This window comes from Alligator sinensis, unplaced genomic scaffold (assembly GCF_000455745.1).
Source record: "Alligator sinensis unplaced genomic scaffold, ASM45574v1 scaffold4_1, whole genome shotgun sequence".
In the NCBI taxonomy this organism is placed as follows: Eukaryota; Metazoa; Chordata; order Crocodylia; family Alligatoridae; genus Alligator; species Alligator sinensis.
In genome coordinates this window covers 3071882-3094831 of record NW_005841887.1, presented here as the reverse complement: position 1 = coordinate 3094831, position 22950 = coordinate 3071882, and the positions used below count along the sequence as shown (strand labels likewise).

At 46.6% G+C, this 22950-nt stretch overlaps 1 protein-coding gene and 1 long non-coding RNA gene across 2 annotated transcripts; one reads left to right on the top strand and one right to left on the bottom strand.

Annotated features, from left to right (window-relative positions):
• Positions 1 to 1556: 1556 nt before the first annotated feature.
• Positions 1557 to 7974, top strand: LOC106721845. Its single transcript, XR_001357547.2, has 3 exons — positions 1557 to 1613; positions 4960 to 5028; positions 7336 to 7974. It is a non-coding gene; the product is annotated as an uncharacterized LOC106721845 (long non-coding RNA).
• An 8172-nt stretch (positions 7975 to 16146) lies between these two features.
• Positions 16147 to 21940, bottom strand: DBI (diazepam binding inhibitor, acyl-CoA binding protein). Its single transcript, XM_006017894.2, has 3 exons — positions 21790 to 21940; positions 19017 to 19079; positions 16147 to 16436 (listed from the first exon to the last, which is right to left on the bottom strand). Exons 1-3 carry the CDS (start codon positions 21842 to 21844, stop codon positions 16363 to 16365), a joined length of 192 nt encoding a protein of 63 aa, XP_006017956.1. The 5' UTR covers positions 21845 to 21940; the 3' UTR covers positions 16147 to 16362.
• Positions 21941 to 22950: the final 1010 nt, after the last annotated feature.

Here is a 22950-nt window from a genome sequence, read left to right as displayed (position 1 = left end):
GGAGGAAAATGAAGCCTCAAGCTCTTTTAGCCTGCTGTTGTGGGAGATGCAGAGGGAGGGCAGAACTGTTAGTTTCAGGTCTGCAAAACAAAGAGGAATTTCAGGAAAATGGCTCTGGGGGAGGAAGTGTTTGCTTTCTTTTACAATGTAAGCACAAAATCAGATCTGTTGTGATTCCTAATGGCAGCTGTAGATAAGAATTCAGTGCAGGTTACAAGCAACCTAGGATGTCAGGAACTGGGTGAAAAAGCTGGCAAGCTGCCGGCATAGCGCCTAAGACAAAGGCTGCTGAGAGCGGGGTCATGACTGATAACCACGCGCTGTAGACACGGCAAGTGATATTGTAGCATCACTAAGACAGTGCTTTAATAAGTATAAAGATCAGGACAAATTAAGCAATCCCATCTCAGAGGAGGATCAAGTTTTCTAAAAACCTATCACAATGCTGCACAGGACTGCAGCCAAGGCCGAAGTTGCTCCCCAAGTCGGGGGCGCAATCCCCGAGGCAGTTTAAAATATGAACGGGAAAATGACCAAGTTTTATGAATACTTCTTTGAATTCCTGTCTGACAAGACACTTAAAAGTGGTTAATAAGCTGCTTCCTCTTTTGCTGAGAGAAGCCCTCATTTCAGTTGTTCCTAAACCAGAAGACACCATGCTACGTTCCAGTTTCCCTCGTTACTAGGAATACAAAATATTAGCAGCCCTTCTGGCCTCAAGACTGCAGAAGGTATTGGGCTCCATTGGCTTTTCCCAAGGGCATAGGCCAAGCCACAGAAGCATGCCTTCCGCAAGAGGCCCCGAGCCTGTTTCTCAGTGATTACTATACCATAGTTTAGCTTTAAAATATTAATGGTAGTGATTTTAATGGAAGCCAATATATTAGATATAGTTTCACTACAATCCATATGTTTGGGCTATGTTTCTTAGCTAGGTTGTAAAAACAAAGCAGTCTTGCCAGCAAAGACCATTAACCAAAGTACAATGAAAACAAGACGGTGGTAAGCAGTGTTCCCTAACGGTGACGGCCCCTCTTGCTACAGCTGCTTCCCAGTCCAGCACCACAAGCACTTATTGGGAACAGAGGTGTACAGAGCAGTTTCATCTGGCTTCAGCCCTTGACAGGGTCTCAGGGCACCCTGGTTGGGAACCATTACCCCCAAGTTTACAATGCAGGAGATTAGTAGCCAAGGCCAGGAACAAAGGTCCAGACTAGAGTCAAGAATCAGGGGATCAGAAGCAGACAGGTCAGGAGATTGAGAGAGGTCAAGACATAGGCAGGCACCCTGGGTCAGGGAGGTTAGGAAGAGGAAATAGGGATCCTGACTAGCTAGGGGGCCAAGGGCAGATGGGGAGGGAAGAGGCGGGGGCACTGCAGTGATTCCTAGCCCACCTGACGTTTAAAACCAACTACCGGCAAAGGCAGCAGCATTTCTATTGAGGCAGCGTTGATCGGAGTCACTTGATTTCATGGCTCGTTGTAATCTACCTGATTCCTTCTAAACCCTGCGCTCCATCGGTGGTAATAACCATCTCTTCTTTATCACTGGTCTTAATGTTCCACTAATCAAGATAGCCTCTTTTACAATTCTGTTGTCTGCAGCAGCTCCAGGTAACGTAACTCCTACTTTATAGCCTTGAAGGTTGTTTTTAACTCTAGCTAAAAACATTAGCTCAGGTGTGGAAACATTAACTCAGGTGAACATTAACTCAGGTGTGGAAATAACTTTCAGTGAAGCATTGGATGCACTGTCAAGATGCCCAAGAAAGCTTGCTTGTCCGTTTTCTTGCGGTTTTCCCGTTGGTCTAATAAAAGGTATCATTTTGGAACCAAGAGTTCTAGGTTTTTATACGTCTTCTTGTCTCAGACCAACACGGCTACCACGTACACTCTTGATTTTGTCTTGCAAATCTGAAAGAGATGTACGTTTAATTCCAATGATGAGAGGACTAAAGAAATAACAACTTTTGATTATTTTACCTAGTTGGTTGTATTGTTTTTAATATGTAATATATGATAGAGAAAATAAATGCACGTGCCAATAACATTATATTTGTTTTCGCTTTGATCTTAAACTGAATAATATAGCCCGAGGCCTCTAGTAAAGCTTCTAGTTTCTTTTCTTTTTTTAAAACCTGGAGAAAAATGTGTGTTATGTTATATGCGACAATACACCGCACCATCTGCACCCCGCTTTTCAAAGCCCTAGGTCCGCCCGTGCAGGGGGTCTAGAGCAGTCAGCTGGAGCTGTCAGGGACGGGGGTATGGGCGACTGCCAAACCACAAGTCTGGAGCCAGCTGTCAAGAAGACAGGGGTCTGGACTGGAGTCAGGACCTGGTAAGTCGGGAGCAAAGGGGCTAGGGGGCAAGAGTCAGAAATTGGCAGGCAGAAACCAAGAACAAGGATGAAGCCTTGTTGTTTTGGGGGCTGGGGCACATGACTTCTGATGACAGGCTGATGGAACTGGACTTATTTAGTCTGCAGAAGAGAAGACTGAGAAGGGATTTAATAGCAGCCTTCAGCTACCTGAAGGGCGTTCAAAAGAGGATGGAGCTGGACTGTCCTCAGTGGTGGCAGATGACAGAACAAGGAGCAATGGGTTCAAGCTGCAGCAGAGGAAGTTTAGGTTAGCTATTTAGGAAAAACTCTCACCAGGAGGGTAGTGAAGCACTGGAACAGGTTACCCAGAGAGGGGGTGTTATCTCCATCCTGGGAGGTTTTTAAGGCTCGGCTAGACTGCCTGGGATGATGTAGTTGGGGCTGGTCCTGCTTTGAGCAGGGGTTGGAGTAGATGTGACCTCTTGAGGTTTCTTCCAACCCTCATTTTCTATGATTTGATGTTTCAAAGCCAACAGACAAGACCCAGGGATTAGAAATCTAGGAGCCAGCAAGCAGGACACAGGAACCTAGGAAAAAGCAAGCAGGAATCTGAAAAGGAGTCAGAAGCCCAGGGTTAGACAAGAGATACTTCCCTCCTGTTGAGTAGTCTGTGGAGCACGAAAGAGCTGCAGCTGTAAGCAGGCAACAGGGACCAGCTGGGGGTAGTGTTACCCACTGGCAGCCAGGCCCATTCAAGTACCCAGGGCCAGCTGGGAGCAATTTATGCTGCCCTGACTACTGACACATACCTTACATATCTGCAGCTCCTTCAGGGCAGGGTGCCTGTTGTATCCATAATTTACAATTGGCTCTTGATCCCTTGGCAATAGCTGCATGGGTTCACCCAAATATCTAAAGCATATGAGTTGGCCCTACAGAGCATGTATTGATGTGATATGCATTGACATATAGCTCCAGTGCAGGAAACAGAATTCCAGCCCCCAAATTCAAACCTTTGGATCGATAGTTGGTTATTACCCGAACTGGGGTGAAACTGAATTACTGGCACTCTCCTGGTTGGCTTGTGGCATGTACAATTTCTGCAGGTAAACTCAAGTATAAATGTACCCAGAAACATTTTCAAACTACTAAAGTAAAACTGTACTCTCTTAAAGAATGGTCTTTTGGGGGGAGTGGAGGATGAACACAGTAAAAATGAATATTTTGTCTATATCCCAAGAAGCTTATCTTGATATGCCTCTTATTTTTAATAGCTTTATTAAAGCCTTCCTATGGGCCCGGTCAACACCTATGCTTATCATTTAGCAGAGACCAAGTTAAGCTCCCAGACCTATAAAATTATGTTTTTCATGTCATAGATTTCAAATGGGGTCTAGGACCCTAGCATCTTTATAGGGAGAAACTGAAGACTTATACATGAAGCTGATTCCCCCTGCCGCTCTCTTATTTTCCAATGGAGAAGGATAAAGTTCCTATAATAGAGGCTGCATATAAGATCTGGGCTATCCTATTTCATCCTCACCATCATGCAGAAGCACTTCTATGGGGCAGCTTAGACTTGGAAATTTGGAAACAAACCTGTCATTTGGAAAAATTGGCTGAGGAGTAGTGAATGGATTCGCAAGTTAGTCAGCAGTGGGGCCTGCACCTCTTTCCTAAGCCTACAGCACTGTTATCCTCAGAGGGGTGGTGGTGCTCGCATGTCATTAGACATAGAACTGGAAGGGACTCCAGGATCATGCTCAATCCTCTGCTCTCAGGCAATGGTGTCACATAATCCTATTCATAAACTCTCCAAGTGTCATCATTTTTGCCCAGATAGTGTAGGACCGCTGGGGGATGCCAAAGCTCCTGGGAACCTTAGAAATACTCCTTAAACTCCCTAGTCCAGGCTTGTGCAGGCATTATGAGCAAAGAGGAGCTCCATTAGAGCTCACTGTTGAAGCGTGGAAAGTAGATTTACCACAGCCCTGGGGAGAGCCCTAGAGACAGGGCAGGTTACATAATGTTAAAAATACTTCTGGAAGTCTCTGCCAAACTTGCTACAACACATGACTTTCTTGTATTCTAAATACACGGGATGCCGCAGTGCTTACATAAGATAAGGCTTTGTCCCCTGACATACGTTGGCACTGGAATAAAGAGAAAGGGACCTGAATATTTGTGGACTAGGAGTGTGGAACAGGCAGATAGAGGCGAGAACTAAAACACTGATGGACTTCAGCAGTCAAACTTCTACTGAAAATTATACTGCAGGATACTACTTCATCACCAGGACTGGCTATTGAGGGCTGCAATGATTGCTGAGCATAAGATTTAAAAAAGATGAAGTAAGTTTATACCCAGAACAGTGTATTTATACCTATATTAGTTAGCAGCCAAAGAAGGAATGGCTTACTGCTGCAAAGATCAAGTGTATGAGTTCGAAAACATTTCTCTTTTCTGGAAATGTTTGAATAAAATAAATGCTGAAGTTGCTTGAAGAACACTAGATCTTCTATCCAAATCCTCTGCCCTTAATTCTTCTTCCTATTCATGTACATTTTCTCTTTTTTCATTGCCATAACCCTCACCCTGACACGCTCTGGAGTATTGCCTTGTCCTGTGTCCATGCAGCCTTGAACAAATGTGCCCTTCTGCGGGAGCTCCTGTGAAATGGCTGGGTTTGAGGAAGATAAACAAGCTGTGAGTCACTTTACATTCTGTACTTTTTATTTGTTCTGCAAAAGTCAAAAAATAATTAATCACAGATGCAAAGCTCAGGGGCTGGACCTAAGCCAATCCAGACTGGTACTGTCCCACATTGTTATCACTGAATGCTCTGGAAGTCTCAGTGGACAAGCATGTGCTACACAAACTCCCAGCACAATTAGCACCACCTTCTCAGCAGTCATTAGGGTCAAATGGGTACAAAGATCAAACTACCTTCACATCCCGAGAGGTCCTTGCTTCATAGTGGGATTGAGCCGAGGTATCATAGCAGAGGGGAATCATGCATCGCTGTTGCCTGTAAGGAATCTACTACGTGAGCAGAGAACTCGGCTTTCCCGGGTTGTCGATTCAGCATGTTCCTCAAGTGGAACGTGCCTGTGATTGTATTTTTCAAGCTGCATCATGAGTGTTGCATGCTAATACACTTAGATGGATGTGCACCAAACATATGGGCTAGGGACAGACATTCAAAAAGCTGGAGCCTAAATTGATTCAATCTTTGCAGATTAGTTTAACCTGAGTAGATTGAACCGATTTGCAAGTGCCTAGACATTTCCTTTTGATTTAGGAAGTGCAGGCACACACCTGCGGTGGCTCAGGCCACTGCTGCAGCGGCTGGGGCGAGGGCATGGCTAAAAGCCGGCCGGCATGGCCCCCTGAGGTGAAGGGGCAGGGAGGGGGGTTTGTTCACTCCTTCTGCCCTGGGGGACTGCTGCCTCCACCGCTCGCTCTCTGTATGGGGTGAGCGGCAAATGAGCCCCCTCCCTGTCCCCTTCACCAGACGATGGAGGAAGGGGGGAAATAAACCCCCTCCCTGCCCCCTTTGCCTAAGGAGGCCATGCCGGCCAGCCTCTGGCCATGCCCCTGCCTCTGGGGTGGCAAGGGGGGAGTGACCCTGACCGGGCAGCAGTCCCTGTGATGGTGTCCCAGGAGCGTGAGCCTCTTCCCGGGGTGGGGCTGCACTGTGGGCATGAACAGGGCAGGCAGAGCTGCCGCAAGCAGGGGCATGCTAACGGGGATTTGGGGGGCTGTGGCCACCCCTCTGAGTCCTGGTGCCACTGCTTGCCCTGTGCAGTCTGCAGCAGCTCTGCCCACCCTGCTCCTGCCCATAGCGCAGACCCTGCTGGGAAGAGGCTCGTGCTCCTGGGATATCATCACAGGGGCTGCTGCCCTGTCAGGGTCACTCCCCCCTTGCCACCCCAGAGGCAGGGGCATGGCCAGAGGCTGGCCAGCATGGCCCCCTTAGGCAAAGAGGGCAGGGTGGGGGTTTATTTTCCCCCTCCCTCTGGCATCTGGTGAAGGGGACAGGGAGGGTCTTATTCCACTGCTCGCCCGGTGCAGGGAGTGATTGGAGAAGGCAGCAGCCAGGGCTGGCATACCCCAGCGGTGGTCCCCCGGGGCAGAGGGGGTGGAAGGGGGAATAAATTTCCTCCCTGCCCCCTTTGCCTTAGGGGGACATGCCAGCAGCAGGGGGAGGGGGGGACCCTGACACAGGCTGCTGCACCCTGGCCAGGCAGACCCTGACTGGGGTCCATGCCACTGGGACAGGGGACAGAGTGGGAATTAAACCCCCATCTCCGTTTGCTTCATGCTGCTGTGGGGGCTGGCCAAGCCCCCACCCCTGGAGCAGTGAGTGGAGAAATGCCTGGCAGGGGCTGCTGTGCCCCTGCCTGGCAGACCCCAGCTAGGGTCTGTGCTGGTGGGATGGGTGGGAGGGCTGGCATCTGGCCATGCCCCCGCCCCTGCTCCAGCTAGGGAGCAGAGGGGTGGGGCCACCCTGCTCCCCTGGAGTAGACAGCACACCCCAGTCCCGGACTGCAGAGCATGCTGGGATGCTGGGGGACTCTGGTTTAACTTAAATCAGGAAGGGGTCTGGGAAAGAAGTTCTATAAACCGGTTTCACCCAAATCAGTTAAGTCTAGTACCAAATTCAACCAGGTTTATCTCAAACTGGTTTCGGCCATTTTGAAACTAGTTTATGTGCACTGAACCATGTTCTGTTATAGACTGAAGCCAGTTTCTGCTCACTTCAACCAGTTTATGTGTTACTTCTGTCCCTAGAGAAAACCACCAATGAAACTACATCCTTTGGACAGTTTCACAGAACCACAGGGTTGAAAGGCAGTTCAAATACTGTCTTGCCCAATACTCTGCACAGATGCAGAATGCACTGTTCCTATAAGCATCCCAAACATGCCTGGCCAGTTTCCTTTTGAAAATCTCCAGTGAAGAAGATCCTACAACTCTTCTAGGCAGCTTATTCTACTGTCTTACTCATAGGTGATGGGAAGCGGGGGCACGTGCCCCACCCTGAGACCGGTTGCTGCTGACTCCGATGCTGGCCTTTGTGGGCGGTCACCACTCGCCACCCCACCACCGACACTGCTGCCCAAAAACTGTGCCCCCCCCGTCTCAGGAGGCACCAGTCACCCATGGTTTTACTGTGTTTACCACTGGAAATATTTTCCCTGAAATTTGATCTAAATCTCCTTTGCTGCAATTTAAACTTAATGTCTGGTGTCCAGGCTTCCGTGCCAAAAGGGAATAGTTCTCTCCCTCCTATGGCAGCCTTTCAAATATTTAAAAGCTACGATCACGTCACCCCTTAATCCAGGGATTCCTAAAGTTCCATCCCAGAGGGACGTCTTGGGTGGTGCGACACGTCAAAGGAGCTGCATTTGGCTTGCGGGCTACACTTTGCAACCCCCTGGTAACTGTTCCAAAAAAGTATTACCAGGCCATGGGCTGCATTGAAGTGGCTTATTGGCAACGCTGTGGGAACTTGTTTCTTAATCTTTTTCTGCAGATTAAACATACCTAGTTGAGCTTGTCGTCTACCCCTTTATCATCTTTGCCACTTTGCTATAGGCCACTCTGGTTTCTCCACATCGTTCTTAAAATATGATGCCCCAAACTAGACACTGCAGTCCAGCTGAAGCCATACCAGCACCGAGTAGAGTAATACTATCACATTCCATGTCTTGAACACAATGCTTCTTTCAATACATTGCATACTGGCATTTGCTTTCCTACCTCATCAAGCTGTTGACTTGTGTTTCATTTAGTCACTGTAACCCCCAGATCTTTCTCAGAAGTATTACTGCCAAGCCATTTTCCCTGTACTGTATTTGTGCTTTGGTTTTTTCTTCATGTGTAGCACCTTGTGTTTCTCTTTGTTGCTTTCCATTGTCTTGTTGATCTCTTGGTTCTCTAATTTGTCCAGCCCCCTCTGGACTTTAAGTCTGTTCTCTAAAATGCTCGCAACTCCTCCCAGGTTTGTCTCTTTTGCAAATTTGATCAGGCTGCTTCATCTCCGCATCCAAGCCACTAATAAAAATGCTACATACAGCTGTACCCCAGAACAGAACATCACTAGAGACCTCTTGTCTGTCTGACCTTGATCCATTACTAGTTGCACCTTGAATTCATTTATTCAATCAATCATAGAGAATTACTATCTGGGGTATCTAACCCTCCAGCCCATGTTTCTCCAATTTACTTAAGAGAATATCAGATGGGATTTCATGTCAAAGGCCTTATTGAAGTCCAGGTATTTAACAAGTAAAGCCCAGGTTTATCTTTTATTGCACTGGATACCATGCAAGTAACTTAGGACTAATATGAGAATGATAAATGTTAACTTGAGTACGTGATAAGGCAGCTCAAGTTATTATTGGTGTATGCAAAGTCCAAATTCCATCCTCCACTCCCTGCAAGCACAGCAAATTGGGCTTGAACACACAGGACTGCCAGTTGCCCTCTGGCCCACTTCCATCAGGTTTCCTTTCCTCATAGCACATCTTTTTCCTCCACATGCTCTGCAAAAATCAAGAAGTTGCTGTCCTTCACAGCTGTGATTTTATTGTTGGGATGGAAATCTGTATAGCTGAGGAGAGGGCAGCTGCTCCCTGAGCAGCTATTAGAGGAACCTTCCTCTTTACAGCATCCTCCAGCAATGAAATACCTGTTCCTCCATTAATCCAGAACCCTCTCTGTTTAGCCAGGCTTTTATTTGACAAGCATAATGTGGTTAATGAGTTAACAGCTCCTTTAGCTCCTTGAGAAGAGCAAAGCACTTAAGGGATAAAGAAGGAACAGTTTGCCCGGAAATATTTGCATACCAACATCTTATAAACAGCAGGAAAAAAAGGGAGATGTAAACATCTGGGGGAGCTGCTGGACATGTATCCCGCTGAGAAATAAACCTCTAGCCTGTGAATGGTAGGTGCTGCCTTTTTCAACACTGTTCTTGACCGCAATGCAGATGAGCAGCACTGTGTTTCTGAACAGAAAGAGGGTATGCAACCCTTCAAGGCCCATGCACTGAGCAAGGTGTGTACCTGAAAATCTAAGGGCCTCAATAATGTTCACTGGATTTAGAGCTGACCCTTCTATTGCTGCCTTTTGTCCACATCAGGGACAAACATTAACTTTTGCATTAAAACATTATCAGCCCTAATACTATCTTCACCTTCCTTTGCCACACAGTCCTTATTTCTGTATTAATTCCTACATTTTATCTCCCTGGGCTCTACGGCTTCTGAGATGCCCTGCTGAGCATGGAGAGGTAGTTTCAAAGGGAAGTCTAAATGGATTCAGCTTACATGAGTGAACTGGGGCTGGGAAGAAGGTCCAAGTTACATTCACTTTAATTCACCCCTGAATTTAGCCCCAGATGCTAATCAGCCAGTGTATGGAACTGAAACACATTACTTAACCAGCCACATGGTTAAAAGCAGATCTTAACTGTAAGATCTGCAGGGAAATAGTTGACACCAACAACCTTAAGAATCATTGATCTCAACTGCACAGCTCAAAAAGCACTTTCTTCCTTGCCCTCCAACAGCGTGCAAAAGCATGAGGGTGACCTTTAGCAAACTGCTTTCTTATGGCCATAGTGCAGGGGTGGGCAAAATGCAGCCCGCAGGCCATTCTATCCGGCCCCTAAAAAGTTTAGAAAATTAATATTTATCTGCTCCTGGCTGCCTATCATGAGGCCCTTGATGGCTTGCCAAAATTCAGTAAGCAGCCCTCCACCCAAAATAATTGCCCACCCCTGCTATAGTGGCACTCTGCAACCCTGTTTGCATTATTATGGGAACTGCTGACTCAGCATTACAAATGCCCTTTACCAAAAGATTTCCAGAGTACCACACTTCTCTCTTCTGCCTAAGAAACAGGAGGGTTTTTCTGTGGTGGATGGAACTGCTAGCACACTTTCAAAGGCATCAACAGCTAGCATATTAAGCTACTAATGAACACCACACACCTACAACGTGGTTGAAAGGTTCCAAACAGAGCATTTTCCCATTGGAAAATGGCATTTTGTTCTAACTGAAACGTCCTGTGGCAATGTGTTATTTTGGCAAACATTGTCTTTTGGGGAAAAAAAAAAAAAAAAAATGAAGTAAAGCATTTTTCTGTTGATCTTCTTAGAACAGAATGTTGCAATTTTTCACTTTGAAATAACTTTTCATTGCAATATGTTCTATCAGATTGTGCTTCATACTGTGACATGAAACAACCCACCCTAAAACCTCAAGAGCTGGGTCAGTGTTACCAACTGAAAACTTTGTTTGTCCTGAAACAGTATTTTTGAAAAACTTCGTTTTGAGGAAATTCTGACGGTTTGGTTTGCATGCTAAAAGATGCCAAAACCTTCCATGGAGCAGGAATCCTAATGTTTGACACTTGACAACACCAGCTAACGGGCTCAGACATTTGCAAGTCATCTAAAATATTTCCGAGGGTGTTAAATGACAGAAAACTCATGCCCACTTTGGATGCAGGAAACTGGCCAAACCACAGGAGCTCCTGTAAGATTTTATAGATTTCATAGACGTGAGGCCTGGAAGGGACCTTGGAAGATCATCGAGTCCAGGCCCCCCCCGAAGGCAGGAAGTCATCTGGGGTCATAGGATCCCAGCAAGATAAGCATCCAATTTTTTCTTGAAGGTGTTCAATGTAGGTGTTTGAACCACCTCCGGTGGCAGGCTGTTCCAGACCTTGGGGGCTTGGACAGTAAAGAAGTTCTTCCTTATGTCCAGCCTGAAACAGTCTTGCAGGAGTTTATAACTGTTCGACCTTGTCATCCCTTGGGGCGCTCTGGTGAACAGATGTTCCCCCAGATACTGGTGGTCACCCCGATAAACTTATAGGTGGCCACCAGATCACCCCTGAGCCTGCATTTTTCCAGGCTAAAGAGCCTCATAGCTCTCAGCCTGTCGTCGTAAGGTCTGTTTTCCTGACCTCTGATCATGCACATAGCTCTTCTGCGGACTCTCTCAAGCTTCTCCACATCCTTTTTGAATTGTGGAGCCCAAAACTGGACGCAGTACTCCAGCTGCGGCCTCACCAAAGCCAAGTACAAGAGGAGAATGATGTCCCGGGATTTGCTTGAGAAGCATCTATGGATGCAAGCCAGCGTTTTGGTCGCTTTACTAGCCGCAGCATCGCATTGAAGGCTCATGTTCATCTTGAGGTCAATGATGACCCCCAAGTCTCTTTCTTCCATAGTGCTACCCAGTGTAGCAGTGCCAACAGCGTAGCTGCTGCCGAGCCTATAAGGATGCTGCAGGTTTTTCCTCCCAAGGTGGAGAACCTTGCATTTTTCAGTGTTAAACACCATCAGGTTCTCATCCGCCCATTTGCCTGGATCACCCTCCTGTCTTCTGGTGTGGATGCTTTGCCCCAAAGTTTGGTGTCATTGGTGAACTTGGCCAGTCTGCACTTCTGACTCCAATGTCCACATTGGAGTTGCATTGCTCATTGGGACCTACCTAAATCACAGTGGAAGTTCACGGCACAGTGGTGCCTTTCATCTCTCTCTTTTTGCCGTGCCCCTCTGGTGCTGAGCAGCCAAGAGGCAAAAGCCATGGCATTAATTAACTACCTCTTGTCCACAGTGGTGGTGCGGCAAAAAGACTGAGATTAAAGATGCCATTGCGCCACAAACTTCTGCCGTGATTTAGGTAGGCTTGTTTTTCGGGAAAGATGGGCACAACTGCTGAGATCTTCCGCTGCTTTCTGAGCAAAGACTTAGCTGCACAGGAACTTTCTAAGGGTAGAAATCCGAGACAAACTTCATGGAATAACAAAGACTACGTGAATCCAAATACAGTACGATAAACTTGATTTAGGAAACGCTGCAATTAGTGCAGAAGTCTTGCTCGATCCAGAAAGCAGCATCCGTTCCAGACACTGACAAACAACTTTATCATTTGTAGATAACAAACGGGGTCAAAAGGCCCCAACCAAGATGAAGGCCTCCTCATGCTAGGAATTGTATGGACGCGCAGAAAGAGACGGCTCTTTATCCAGTCCCTCGAAATAGGCTGGAAAAGAGGGACGAGTATAGAAAACTTTATAAGCCCTGTTTTTCAGCCCTGCTCCCGGTCACACAGAAGTTTGATGCAACCCTGGGAATAGGATACAGGCCAGGATTTTATCCATGAGCTGATTCTGATATTCTGCTGCCGGGGAGTTCTGGAAACTGAACATGCAATGCAGACGGCAGCTCTCTGCCTGACAAAGGGCACATTAGCAAACTGCTGTGGACTAATCCTATGAACACTTCTAGCAAATAAAAACAGAGTGGAGGTATTTACCAGCATTAGTTACATTTCACTGCAGCAGTTAAAAGACACCCCTAAGGGTAACTGGCTTTGTAAATACAGCTGTGGAGATTTTGGGCCAGCTAAGGAATGCAAGACTGGCAGGGAGTTAAAACAGCTCATGTGTTAAGTGAAAGGCTGCACCCACTCTTCTCTGCACCGGGGAAATATTACTTAACACTTGTTATTATGCACTAAGCCACTACAATGCAGGGGGATAAGGGAGAAGAGACAAAGACCGAGATTGATTGACAAAGCAAAAGAACCGGCAAAGATTTCTACCTCAAAAAGCATTCCCCCCCACCATATTCCTGTTGAAAAGCTGAACCTGCAGCAGCCGTGTCACAGCGGACCTTTTTAAATGAAAAGCAACACTGGGCCAGGATCATTAAAAATTATGCAAGGGCCGGGGGTGAAGTCATGTTAACCTCCTGCTGCCATAATTAAGAAACACCATAGTCTGAGTGAATGCAGTAGATGTTTTGCAGCATGTTTAAATATAACAAAAAAATGCGTTAACAAAGTACTATAAATATTTGGTTACCAGAAGAAAAATCAATCCATTAATCCTTACATTTTTGTTAACTGCCACCTGCTTACAAGACAGCAAGAAGCGCAGAACAGGGCAACATTTCAGAGCTTAATGAGTCCAGAGAGGCATGAGCTTTCACAGGTAACAATCTGCTAGGTTGTTGCCTATGAAAGTTCATGCCTCTGTAAGTCTCTAAGGCTAAAAACACGCATCTGATTTTTTTGAGGAAATAGGATCCCAGGGTAAAAAAGCTAGAGAACAAGCCCATTGTCCCACTTTAAGACCCCATGAAATGTGAGACTGAAAATGTACTAGTGCTTTTTCTCCCCTAGACATTTACAGCCTATTTAGCTTTTATTCATTCTAGGGACAAGCTATGTGCATAAAGGGCTGCAGATTTGATTTTTGTCCCAGGGTCTGACATGGCCCAATCAAAACCAGCTTAAGTGCAATGTCTGTTCTTAGCCTAAGCTTCCCCTCTCCCCTTTCTGCTCATCTTTAGACTAATGTGGCTCATCACCTCTGCTTACCAAGTGGCTCAGACTCCCAGGTCATGTTTAGGTAGAATTAGTTATACCTGAAGGATGCAGCATTCCCATATGATAAAACAGCTTCTATAATAAAATCTATGTAGTGCTCTTATCTTGCAATACAAAATGCCCTCGTAGTCATTTTGAATGAAAACTTCACTTAATCATTTGATCTTTCAGCAACCCCAATATTGTATGCTGCCAGCAGCAGGTACCCTCACTTAGTGTTCATCGGACTGCTGAGAGATTAAAAAAGGTCCCTAAAAGGGGAGGCTAGATACTACTGAGGGGCAGCTCTTGAGAGCAAGCGCTGGGATTTTAATCCCTTCCCCACTGAGATTTTTTCAGTGTCAATGAGCATTCAAGACAATTGAGCTGCTGGGTCAGCAAAGGCTAGTGCTTGAAGTCAACTTAAAATTATTTAAAAACTGGGCTGTCCAACTTCAGTGCAACAAGGGGTGGGGCCACATGCCACACTGTGGGGACAGTCCCTTTCAGCCTCCCTGTCAGGTAGGCAGTGCCAGCAGCATACGCCTCCTTTCCTCCCCATGGGCTGTGCTGGTGGCATGCAGCCTCCCCCACGCAGCAAGAGGCCACCAATTAGAAAGCCTTTCTACAGAAGATTGAAACTATGCAATATTGCTATGGTCTAGCATAATGCAATGATCCGAGGTGTGGGAGTGCCTCTCCAATTAGAGAAACACTAGCATAGGCCTCTATTTTATCCCTGGAAGGAGTCTTAGATATAGAAGGAAGAGATACTCAGGAAGTATGCAATGACAAGGAAAGGAAGGCTTTCTACTACTTGAGTCAAACACTGCTCAGTTCCAATCTTAATACACTGGTTGTAGCTGGAAAAACTAATTTAGCAAAAATCCTGAGATCAACATCTACAGCCTTCTATTAGCCTGTTCTTCACATTTAACTTTTAGTTGCTGCCAGATCTCAAGCTACTGTAGCTAAAGAGTTGCTGTAGCAATTACCTATTATTGTAGGAGACTTCTGGTCTAATAATTCTTGGCTTGAGAAAACTTATGGAGCAAGGCTCTACAATGCTTCAGCTGCTCATTTACTGTGTCCCTTCCTACCCTCTGAGTAAAGCAAAAGCTAAGCTAGGACAGTTAAAGCCCATTTTGTTCAAGGATAAGCAACCCTGAACAGGTTTGGGTGAGAGACTGGGATGAAGTGGGCATGCTGCAGGACAGGGACAGGCTGCAACTAGATCTAGACAGGTTACAGGGGTGTGCGGATGAGAACAAGATGGGATTCAATACTGACAAGTGCAAGGTATTGCACCTGAGGAGGAAGAGCCAGCAGCACACCTACAGGCTGGGGAACTCCCTTCTCGTCAGCACAGAGGCAGAAAAGGATCTTGGAGTCATTATCGATCCCAAGATGAACATGGGCTGCCAATGTGGAGACGCGGTCAGTAAATCTAACCGCATTGTCATGCATCCACAAATGCATCATGAGCAGGTCCAGGGAGGTGATCCTCCCCCTCTATGCAACACTGGTCAGGCCGCAGCTGGAGTACTGCGTCCAGTTCTGGGTGCCGCACTTCAGGAGGGATGTAGGGTCCATTGAGAGGGTCCACTTGCATTATAAGGGGGCAGCAGGGCAGGCCCTACGAGCAGAGGCTAAGGGACCTGAACCTGTTCAGCCTCCACAAGAGAAGGCTGAGAGGGGATCTGGTGGCCATCTACAAACTGGCCAAGGGGGACCAGCAGGCTATGGGAGAGTCCCTGTTCCCCCCAAGCACTACCGGGAGTAACGAGGAATAAAAGCCATAAGTTGACTGAGAGTCGTTTCAGGCTAGATATCAGGAGGTACTACTCCACAGTCAGGGCAGCTAGGATCTGGAACCAAGGGAAGTGGTGCTCACTCCTACCCTGGGGGTCTTCAAAAGGAGGCTAGATAAATCACCTAGCCGGGGTCATTTGACCCCAGCATTCTTTCCTGCCCATGGCAGGGGGTCGGACTTGATGATCTACTCAGGTCCCTTCTGACCCTACTAACTATGAAACTATGAGAGAAGGCATAGACAGATAGTTTGGAGCAGGCATAGTGCTGCAGTTGCAAGAGGATGGGTCTTTACCAGAAGTAACTGAATATAGAGTAGCTACCTCAGTTTAAGCAAGGTCATGCTTAGAGAATTTGAAGACTGGCTATTTAGGGATAGAAGGGAGGGAATGTTTGTGCTACTACTGCATTAACTACAGGTCACTGGAGCCCTCTAGCGGTCAGGACAGCTGTTGGCGTTTCAGAGCTAGCTGTCAGTTTTCGTGTTGCCACAGGAAACTGGGATGTCCAGACGCTTGACTGCTACAACATAGCAACTCTTTGGGTGAAACAGGCTTCCTGTCAGTTAGGAGATGGAGATGAGATCGTAACAAAAATGAGCGACCACCACCACAGATAATATATCAAATGCATTTTAATGATTTAGAGTAAAAGCTACTCATTTCATAGGAGTAATTCAAGCAATTAGTTTAATCTGGACTCCAGGAGTACTGTGAACTCTTCCACTGCAGAAACTTAATGTTCTGCAGTTTAGGTTCCAACATTTTGTATCACTCACAGTATTAGAAGTAAGGCAGATTTCACACATGCGAGTGGCAGGTGATTTCAGTTCTTACATGCCGTACTTGCCCTTTAATTCTTCTACTTTCGCTATATAGGCTTTCATTGCATCTTCTTTAGACATTCCTGAAAGAAACAATATTCATCAGGTGGCTGGATCAGACAAAATCTTCGCTCATAAGGATTTAACAGCTGTCTGACTTAATTAGCTAGGTCTTCTCCGTTTAAGCTTTACAGCAAGCTCTAGGTTGGATAGCGAGGGCAGGAAGACAGAATGACAGGATGCTGCCACCTTGAGGTGGCCCAGAGTGCCAGGAAACTACGTACTAGAAGTTGCTTTGTACAACTGGGTTCAGGCTGTTTTAAATAAAGATCATGCTCAGTTTCACTGTTTAGTTCTCCAATGGCTTTTTCTACTAGCAGTTAAGTGAGACAACTAGCCATATCAGCCTCCTACTGACTGCAAGAGTAGAGACTAGTATTAGCACATGGTCAGGAATACCCAATTGATTATGCCATAATATAATAAAAATAGTGGAGATATTTGCCATATATAGGCTTCCAGTTCACTCGCTGGAGTGCAGTATATGTAAATTTGAAGGACAGCTGGGTGGGAACTGAATTCCAACAGCTGCTTGCCTTATAGGCATCTCCAACCTATATTTCTCCTAGGTTGGAACTGGTTCATCCCAGTATATACCCATTTACTTTATAACACACCCTTCCCCCTTGCAAAACAAACAAAACAAAAAAAACTCTCCCAACTGGGGTGTGCCCCTTAAGTAGGGTGACCATAGGTCCCAGTTTGGCCAGGATACTGCCAGATTCCATAGGCCAGTCCCAGCGGCATAGGGCACCAGAGACGGGGCCGGGCAGGCACTGCTGCTGCTGTGCAGGAGCAAGGACGTGCCACGGGTGCGGAGGGGCAGCACCTGCTCCAGTCCTGGATGCCTGCTTGGCGCACCATGCCGCTCTGCCTCCCTGCTAGACTCCAACCCAGGACTTTTAATCAACTGGCTGGGACGGGTCTACAGAATCTGGGAGTGTCCCAGCTCAGTGGGGACATATGGTCACCCTACCCTTAAACAAGGAAGCTTGTTCTGCAAGTCTGGAGACACTGCTGCAAGCTGGATGCCAGGCTTCTGGGGTAGAGTTCACCCTTCAGACTAAGATTTATAGTGTGAACCCTCTCACAACCATAGCTGCTGGGAGTTGGGGGGAAGCACTTGGTACGAAATAAAGTACAGCACCTTCGTGCCATAGCCAGATTAGTTAGAATTGTTCATGGATGACCCTGCAGAACTGTATAGTAGTTTCTTTCTGCTATGGGAACTTAATGCCAGCCACTCTATCCTGCCTCCCCTAGGGGATTCATTACTAACCTTCCCACCTACCTCGAAAAGCAACCCCTGGGTTAGAAAGGAGGCTGGGCAAGGGCCACAAGTAGCTCCAACTGTAGCCCTCCGAACCAAAGCAGTGTTAAATTCACCCTCCTGGATAGCTTCCAGGAGACGGGGCTTCCTCACCTGGGAAGGGGTTCAACTTATAACCTGGTCTACAGATACGTTCTCTTCTCTTCTAGAGGACAGCCTGGCAATAAGAGTTTAACTCCCTGCACAAGTAAGAGTGTATGTCTTTTGTCAGATGGTTGCAATGTAGTGTCACACTGCTGCCTCCTACAGATGGGGCATAGCCTCCTTTTCCAAGTGTTCCTTTAATGTTTTTTGACAGAGCAGACAGCTGTACTCAGTAAATGCATGGCTGTGGCTAAGATGGCATCTTAATGCTAAACACGGCTGTTATGGCACAAGGTGGCAAGCACCTCAACTGCCAAGAATTTAAGACACTCCAGGCTACTGTATTTTGTTTGGAGTGAATTTGCATCATTTGACATGACTGAACATTAAAGCTTGATGTCAAAGCAAGCCACTTCTACTTTGTTGGTAAAAGGGCTATGAAATGGCCTGGAACAGGACAAAGGCTGATTGTGCAGGTACCTACACCACATTTGAAGTGAGGGGAGATGGGGGGGGTATTCAGGGAAGTTTGTATTTTATAGCTTCCACAAAGCAGTAACTAGAGCGAGGGCTGGGAAGTGGAGTGCCTCAGAATATCCCATTCAGGTTGGATAACTTTAGTTTCTAGATAGTGAACACATCCAGTCCGTTGTTGTTCAAGAGGAAGAACTGGTACTAGTCTAGAATTTAGTCTAGGGACCTGAAGTCTAGTCTCATCACCTCGGACTTATGTCAAGCCAGTCACTTAGCAAGACTCAAAATTATATGAAAAAAAGTGCAAGTAGGGAAGTATTTCTAGCTCGAGAGATCAGGAAAGGACAGGCATGAAGTACTCAAGCACTTTGACACCACAACATTGTTAACTCATTGTTCTCCCTCGGCATCCTCCCGAAGGACAGACAGTGGTTATTTTACATTTTATGAACCTGCAGCATTGTCTGTAGTTTGCTAAAGGCTTGCAAAGGGCTTATTGCCAGCATGGAGATACAGTCTCCCCCAGGGAAGGACCTTCTTCCCTAGAGGACTAGCTGTGTATGAATCCCCATCAAATACTACACAAGCCAGCCAGACTATACCAGAAGTGACTTCTGCTTGTCAGCCATTTGAGAGAGGCAGTGAAATCAAGATTTGTTTTGAGACTGTGTGACCAATCCTGCCTATTTCTATATTAGCCTTCCTGGACACTTACCTTTCAATGCATCCCAGGCATCCCATTTGGCTTTGCCTTTGAAGTCAAGCATGCCAGGGCGCTCTGAAGAAGAGACATAACATTAGCTATGGAAAGGAAAGCTGTTTGTGTCCTCCCAGCCTAGTCAATGATAACTTCCCTCACCTTGAAGGGATTCCAGTCCTCAGCAGCCAGAATTAATAAGCATTTGCCACCCCCTTCTCCCTCAAGAGCCTTGTAATTTTGCATACAGATACTTCTTTATAGAAGTTTGTATTCACATAAGAGGCTAGAAGTGGAATTTAAAGAGTTTTCAGTTCACTTTGTGCACAGACAGCATTCCCAGTTTTACCTTGTCATATCATTTGTAAGAAAGAGATCAGTTTTAAGAGCAGCAGACAGCGATAGAGAGGTGTAGCTGTAGTTAAACACCAGCTAAGGGGTGCAATCTTTTCACACCGCAAGTCAGCAGGTTTTTAACTGTATGGCAAGCCCAAAAAATAACTTTCATGTAAATCCAAGTGAGTTCAGCTCAAAAGTTCCCAATTCAGTTGACAAGAGCTGCAAAGTATTAAGAGACCAGAGGCCCAACTTTACTCATAGCTCTAACCTCGCACTGGGCTTTGCAGCTGTAAAACAACCTTTATTACTAGTTGGCAGCTCCGCCTCTATTCAGGGAGACAGAGGACACACGAGCCAGCTCAAGAAACAAGCTAGGAAACACTGCTTTGCAGTACCCCTCAGACTGGTGCTTTCCCACTTCTACAACAGTAACCCTGATCGAAGAGCAATATTTAAATCCAAGTCAGGGCAGGAGTCTCAAACCTTATAGCCAAGCAAGTTATTGCTTTGTCCCCACCGTGGCCCTTCTGTCACAGTATGACTGCAGTGCAGGTCTGTCTATACAAGTCTGACTACAATTCTCCAGCAGTACATATCCAGCTAACACATCCAACGGATCCAATAGCTAACTGGCAAAGGGCCAGTGCTTCAAGGAGCTTTTTTTTTTTTGCTTTACAGAGCTACATTTGCTTAGATGCTAGTCTGCTGCAAAGTACTGTTGTTTGGATCATTCATTCACTTAATACACTTGAATATGTGCTATTTATAATGCTAGAGCAGTACAAAGACTTGCAGTCTTTCATCTGCTGAGAGTCATTGCTGCAGTAAAAGATTTGGGGCAGAAACCAATCCAGTTGCCAAACCTGGGCAGTACAGGATTCCCTATTTTTACACAAAGCCTCCTTGCTTTTTGCTGCTTCAGCTTCGTTGAGCTCTCCTTACTAGCAGAGCTTGGTAAGCCTTTTCCTCATCTTGCATTAGTTTAACTATGTTACTGCAGCAAACATTGCACTGCACTAGGGCTGTTTGTTCTGGCAACTACGCTAGTATTAGTCTCATTGCTATCGAGGCAGCACTTACATGAGCAGAATTACTTCTCTAGCAACTCTTTAGCCAACAGGTACTCAAAAATAGAGAGAAAATGCTGCCCCAGGCAATAGCCTTGTACAGAATGGAAGATGCTTCTAATTTATTAGGTCATTCAAATTTAGTACAGCTGCCTGGGTAGATTTCTTCGCATCACACCTATATATTTACAGGCATAACCTAGAGTTCAGATCACTCGATACAGCTAGATATAGTGACATGATCCTGCACTGTCCAGCCTAAGCCAAAGAAGAAGGTCACACCACATGTTTTGTTATTCAGTTCCAACCAATGCCAAGACAGGATTTAAGTTTTGTTTCATTCTTTTTAATCTTTAGAGATGACAGGACAGCAACATGGTTACTATGCATCAGTTTACTAGCCTGCAGCAAGTCGCTTGAAGCAGTACTTTAGGTTTTGAAAGCAAGGATAAGCAGTCATTTATTTAATGAGACCTTTACAGGATTGTTAGCTAGTCATGTTTAACATACATGTCACTCAAATTGAACAGCCTTGAACTAAGCAGTCATGCGCCCAAAGGCCAAATCAGCAGGGACTCCCACGCTGTGTGGGTGTGCACCATGCCCCCTTCCCCCTCCTTCCTTCTCCACCATGTGAGCCTGCCCCGGCCTCCCCCTCAGCTCCCTGCAGCTGTTTGCTGCACCATGCTGTGCAAACAACCTAGGCTGCACCACACAACCCTAACGCCTGCAGCAGGGCCAGGAAATAGAAGCTGGAGGCAGGAGAGCAGCCCAAAGCTCCTGGCTGCTGCTGGAGCCATGGGGGAAGCAGCAGCAGTTAGGTAGAAGCCCAAGGTCTCAAATTAACCCTTCACAGGCTGCATGCAGCCCACAGGCTGTCAGTAGGACAGCAGTGACCGACTTGGTTATAAGTTCACAATGAACAGTGTCTGTGAAGATCAAAGCAGTGTACTGCTCCAGGATTAAGGAACAGGGGTAGGAGTGGAGCACAGGGGTGAGGAGTATGTTATAGCCCAATGTAGATAAGACATAAGTGAGTGAAGCAGGGTATGACTTATGTTCCTACTGCAGCTCTCAGCACAAAATGCAAGCGAAGTGTGCCATGCACAGAGCACCTGACATTTAAAATGCAAGCGAAGTGTGCCATGCACAGAGCCCCTGACATGCAGGTATCTCTACATGCCATTGTTGCTACAGAGGCATTATGTACAGCAAGCCTGACGTGAACCTGAAGCTGGTAAATAAACTTATTAACTGTACTCCCTGACCTACTTCGATATACCAGGTAGGCTTCAAAACAGAGAAGTTAACAGTTAGGTGCATTTCATTCTTTTCTGATCAGGCAAGTTTCACCTAGTCAGAGAGAGCTCATCTCCCATACGTACGTGTATTTACGTCTCCAACTGTGGCCTGTTTGTAGTGACTGTAAATGTCCAGCATTTCTTGATCTGTTGGTTGCGATTTTAGCTGCTTCACCTCTTCGGCAGCTTTCTCAAACTCAGCCTACAAGAGACAAGCGCACAAGACAACTGAGCGGTGTTAGTTTCCACTTTTGTCAGCAGAGGGCAGTTCAAGATCAAAAAACAAACCCAACCCTCACGTAACCAATCAGGACTCATAGTAGAGAGGATCTCTTTTATTAGACAAACAAAATTTTTGCAAAAAAAAATGTCTTTGATGGCAAGCTTTCGGGCACAAACTCCCTTCATCAGGCATTGGAGAAAAGATTGTAAGAGTTCTCCTGGGTAGAAATGAAAGTTCATATTTCAGAGGATTTCAAGGTAATTTGCACCATTACTGAACCTCGCAAGACCAGCTATGAACCGACTGCCCAGAGGATTTCTCCATCTGTTGACTCCTTTCATTTCTTCCCAGGAGAACTTTTACAACCTTTTCTCCAATGCCCGATGAAGGGTGTTTGTGCCCGAAAGCTTGCCATTCAAGAAATTTTTAATTTTTTTTGGGGGGAGGGGGGCCAAATCTTGCCGGTCTAATAAAAGATATCACCTCTACCACAAGTCCCGACTGCTTTTTCCTCAAGACCAATATGACTACCACCCCGGGTAACCATGTACAAAAAAATCAAATAAAAAAAGAGAGGGCAGGCGGATCGGGCACGGCACAAGAACTGGAATCGAAAACCCCTCCCGTCTTGGGTTATCGAGAGCACGCACGAAGCGCAAAGACGTGATTTTGCAAGAAATCCGCATTTTCAACGTGCGACGTGGGGGTGCTGCGACTCTCCCCTCCTAGCACCAGCGTGGGTCTTGCGGCAGAGAAGCCGCGATGACGAAACCAGCGCCACCGTTTGCTGATTTCTCAATGCTTCCCCGGTTTGCTCAGCGAGCGGCGCGGCTTGGACAAAGCCCCCCCACGACCAGGCAGCTCCCCCAGGGGCTGGGGGCTCCCAGACCAGGCTGCCCCTGGCAGGATACGGGGGGGGGGCAGTGGGCCCCAGCTCATCCTGCCCCCCCTCTTCCAAGCACTGCCCCCCCCATTCCCCTCCCCCACCAGACAGCCCCTACCCCGGAGGAGGCGGAAGGGAC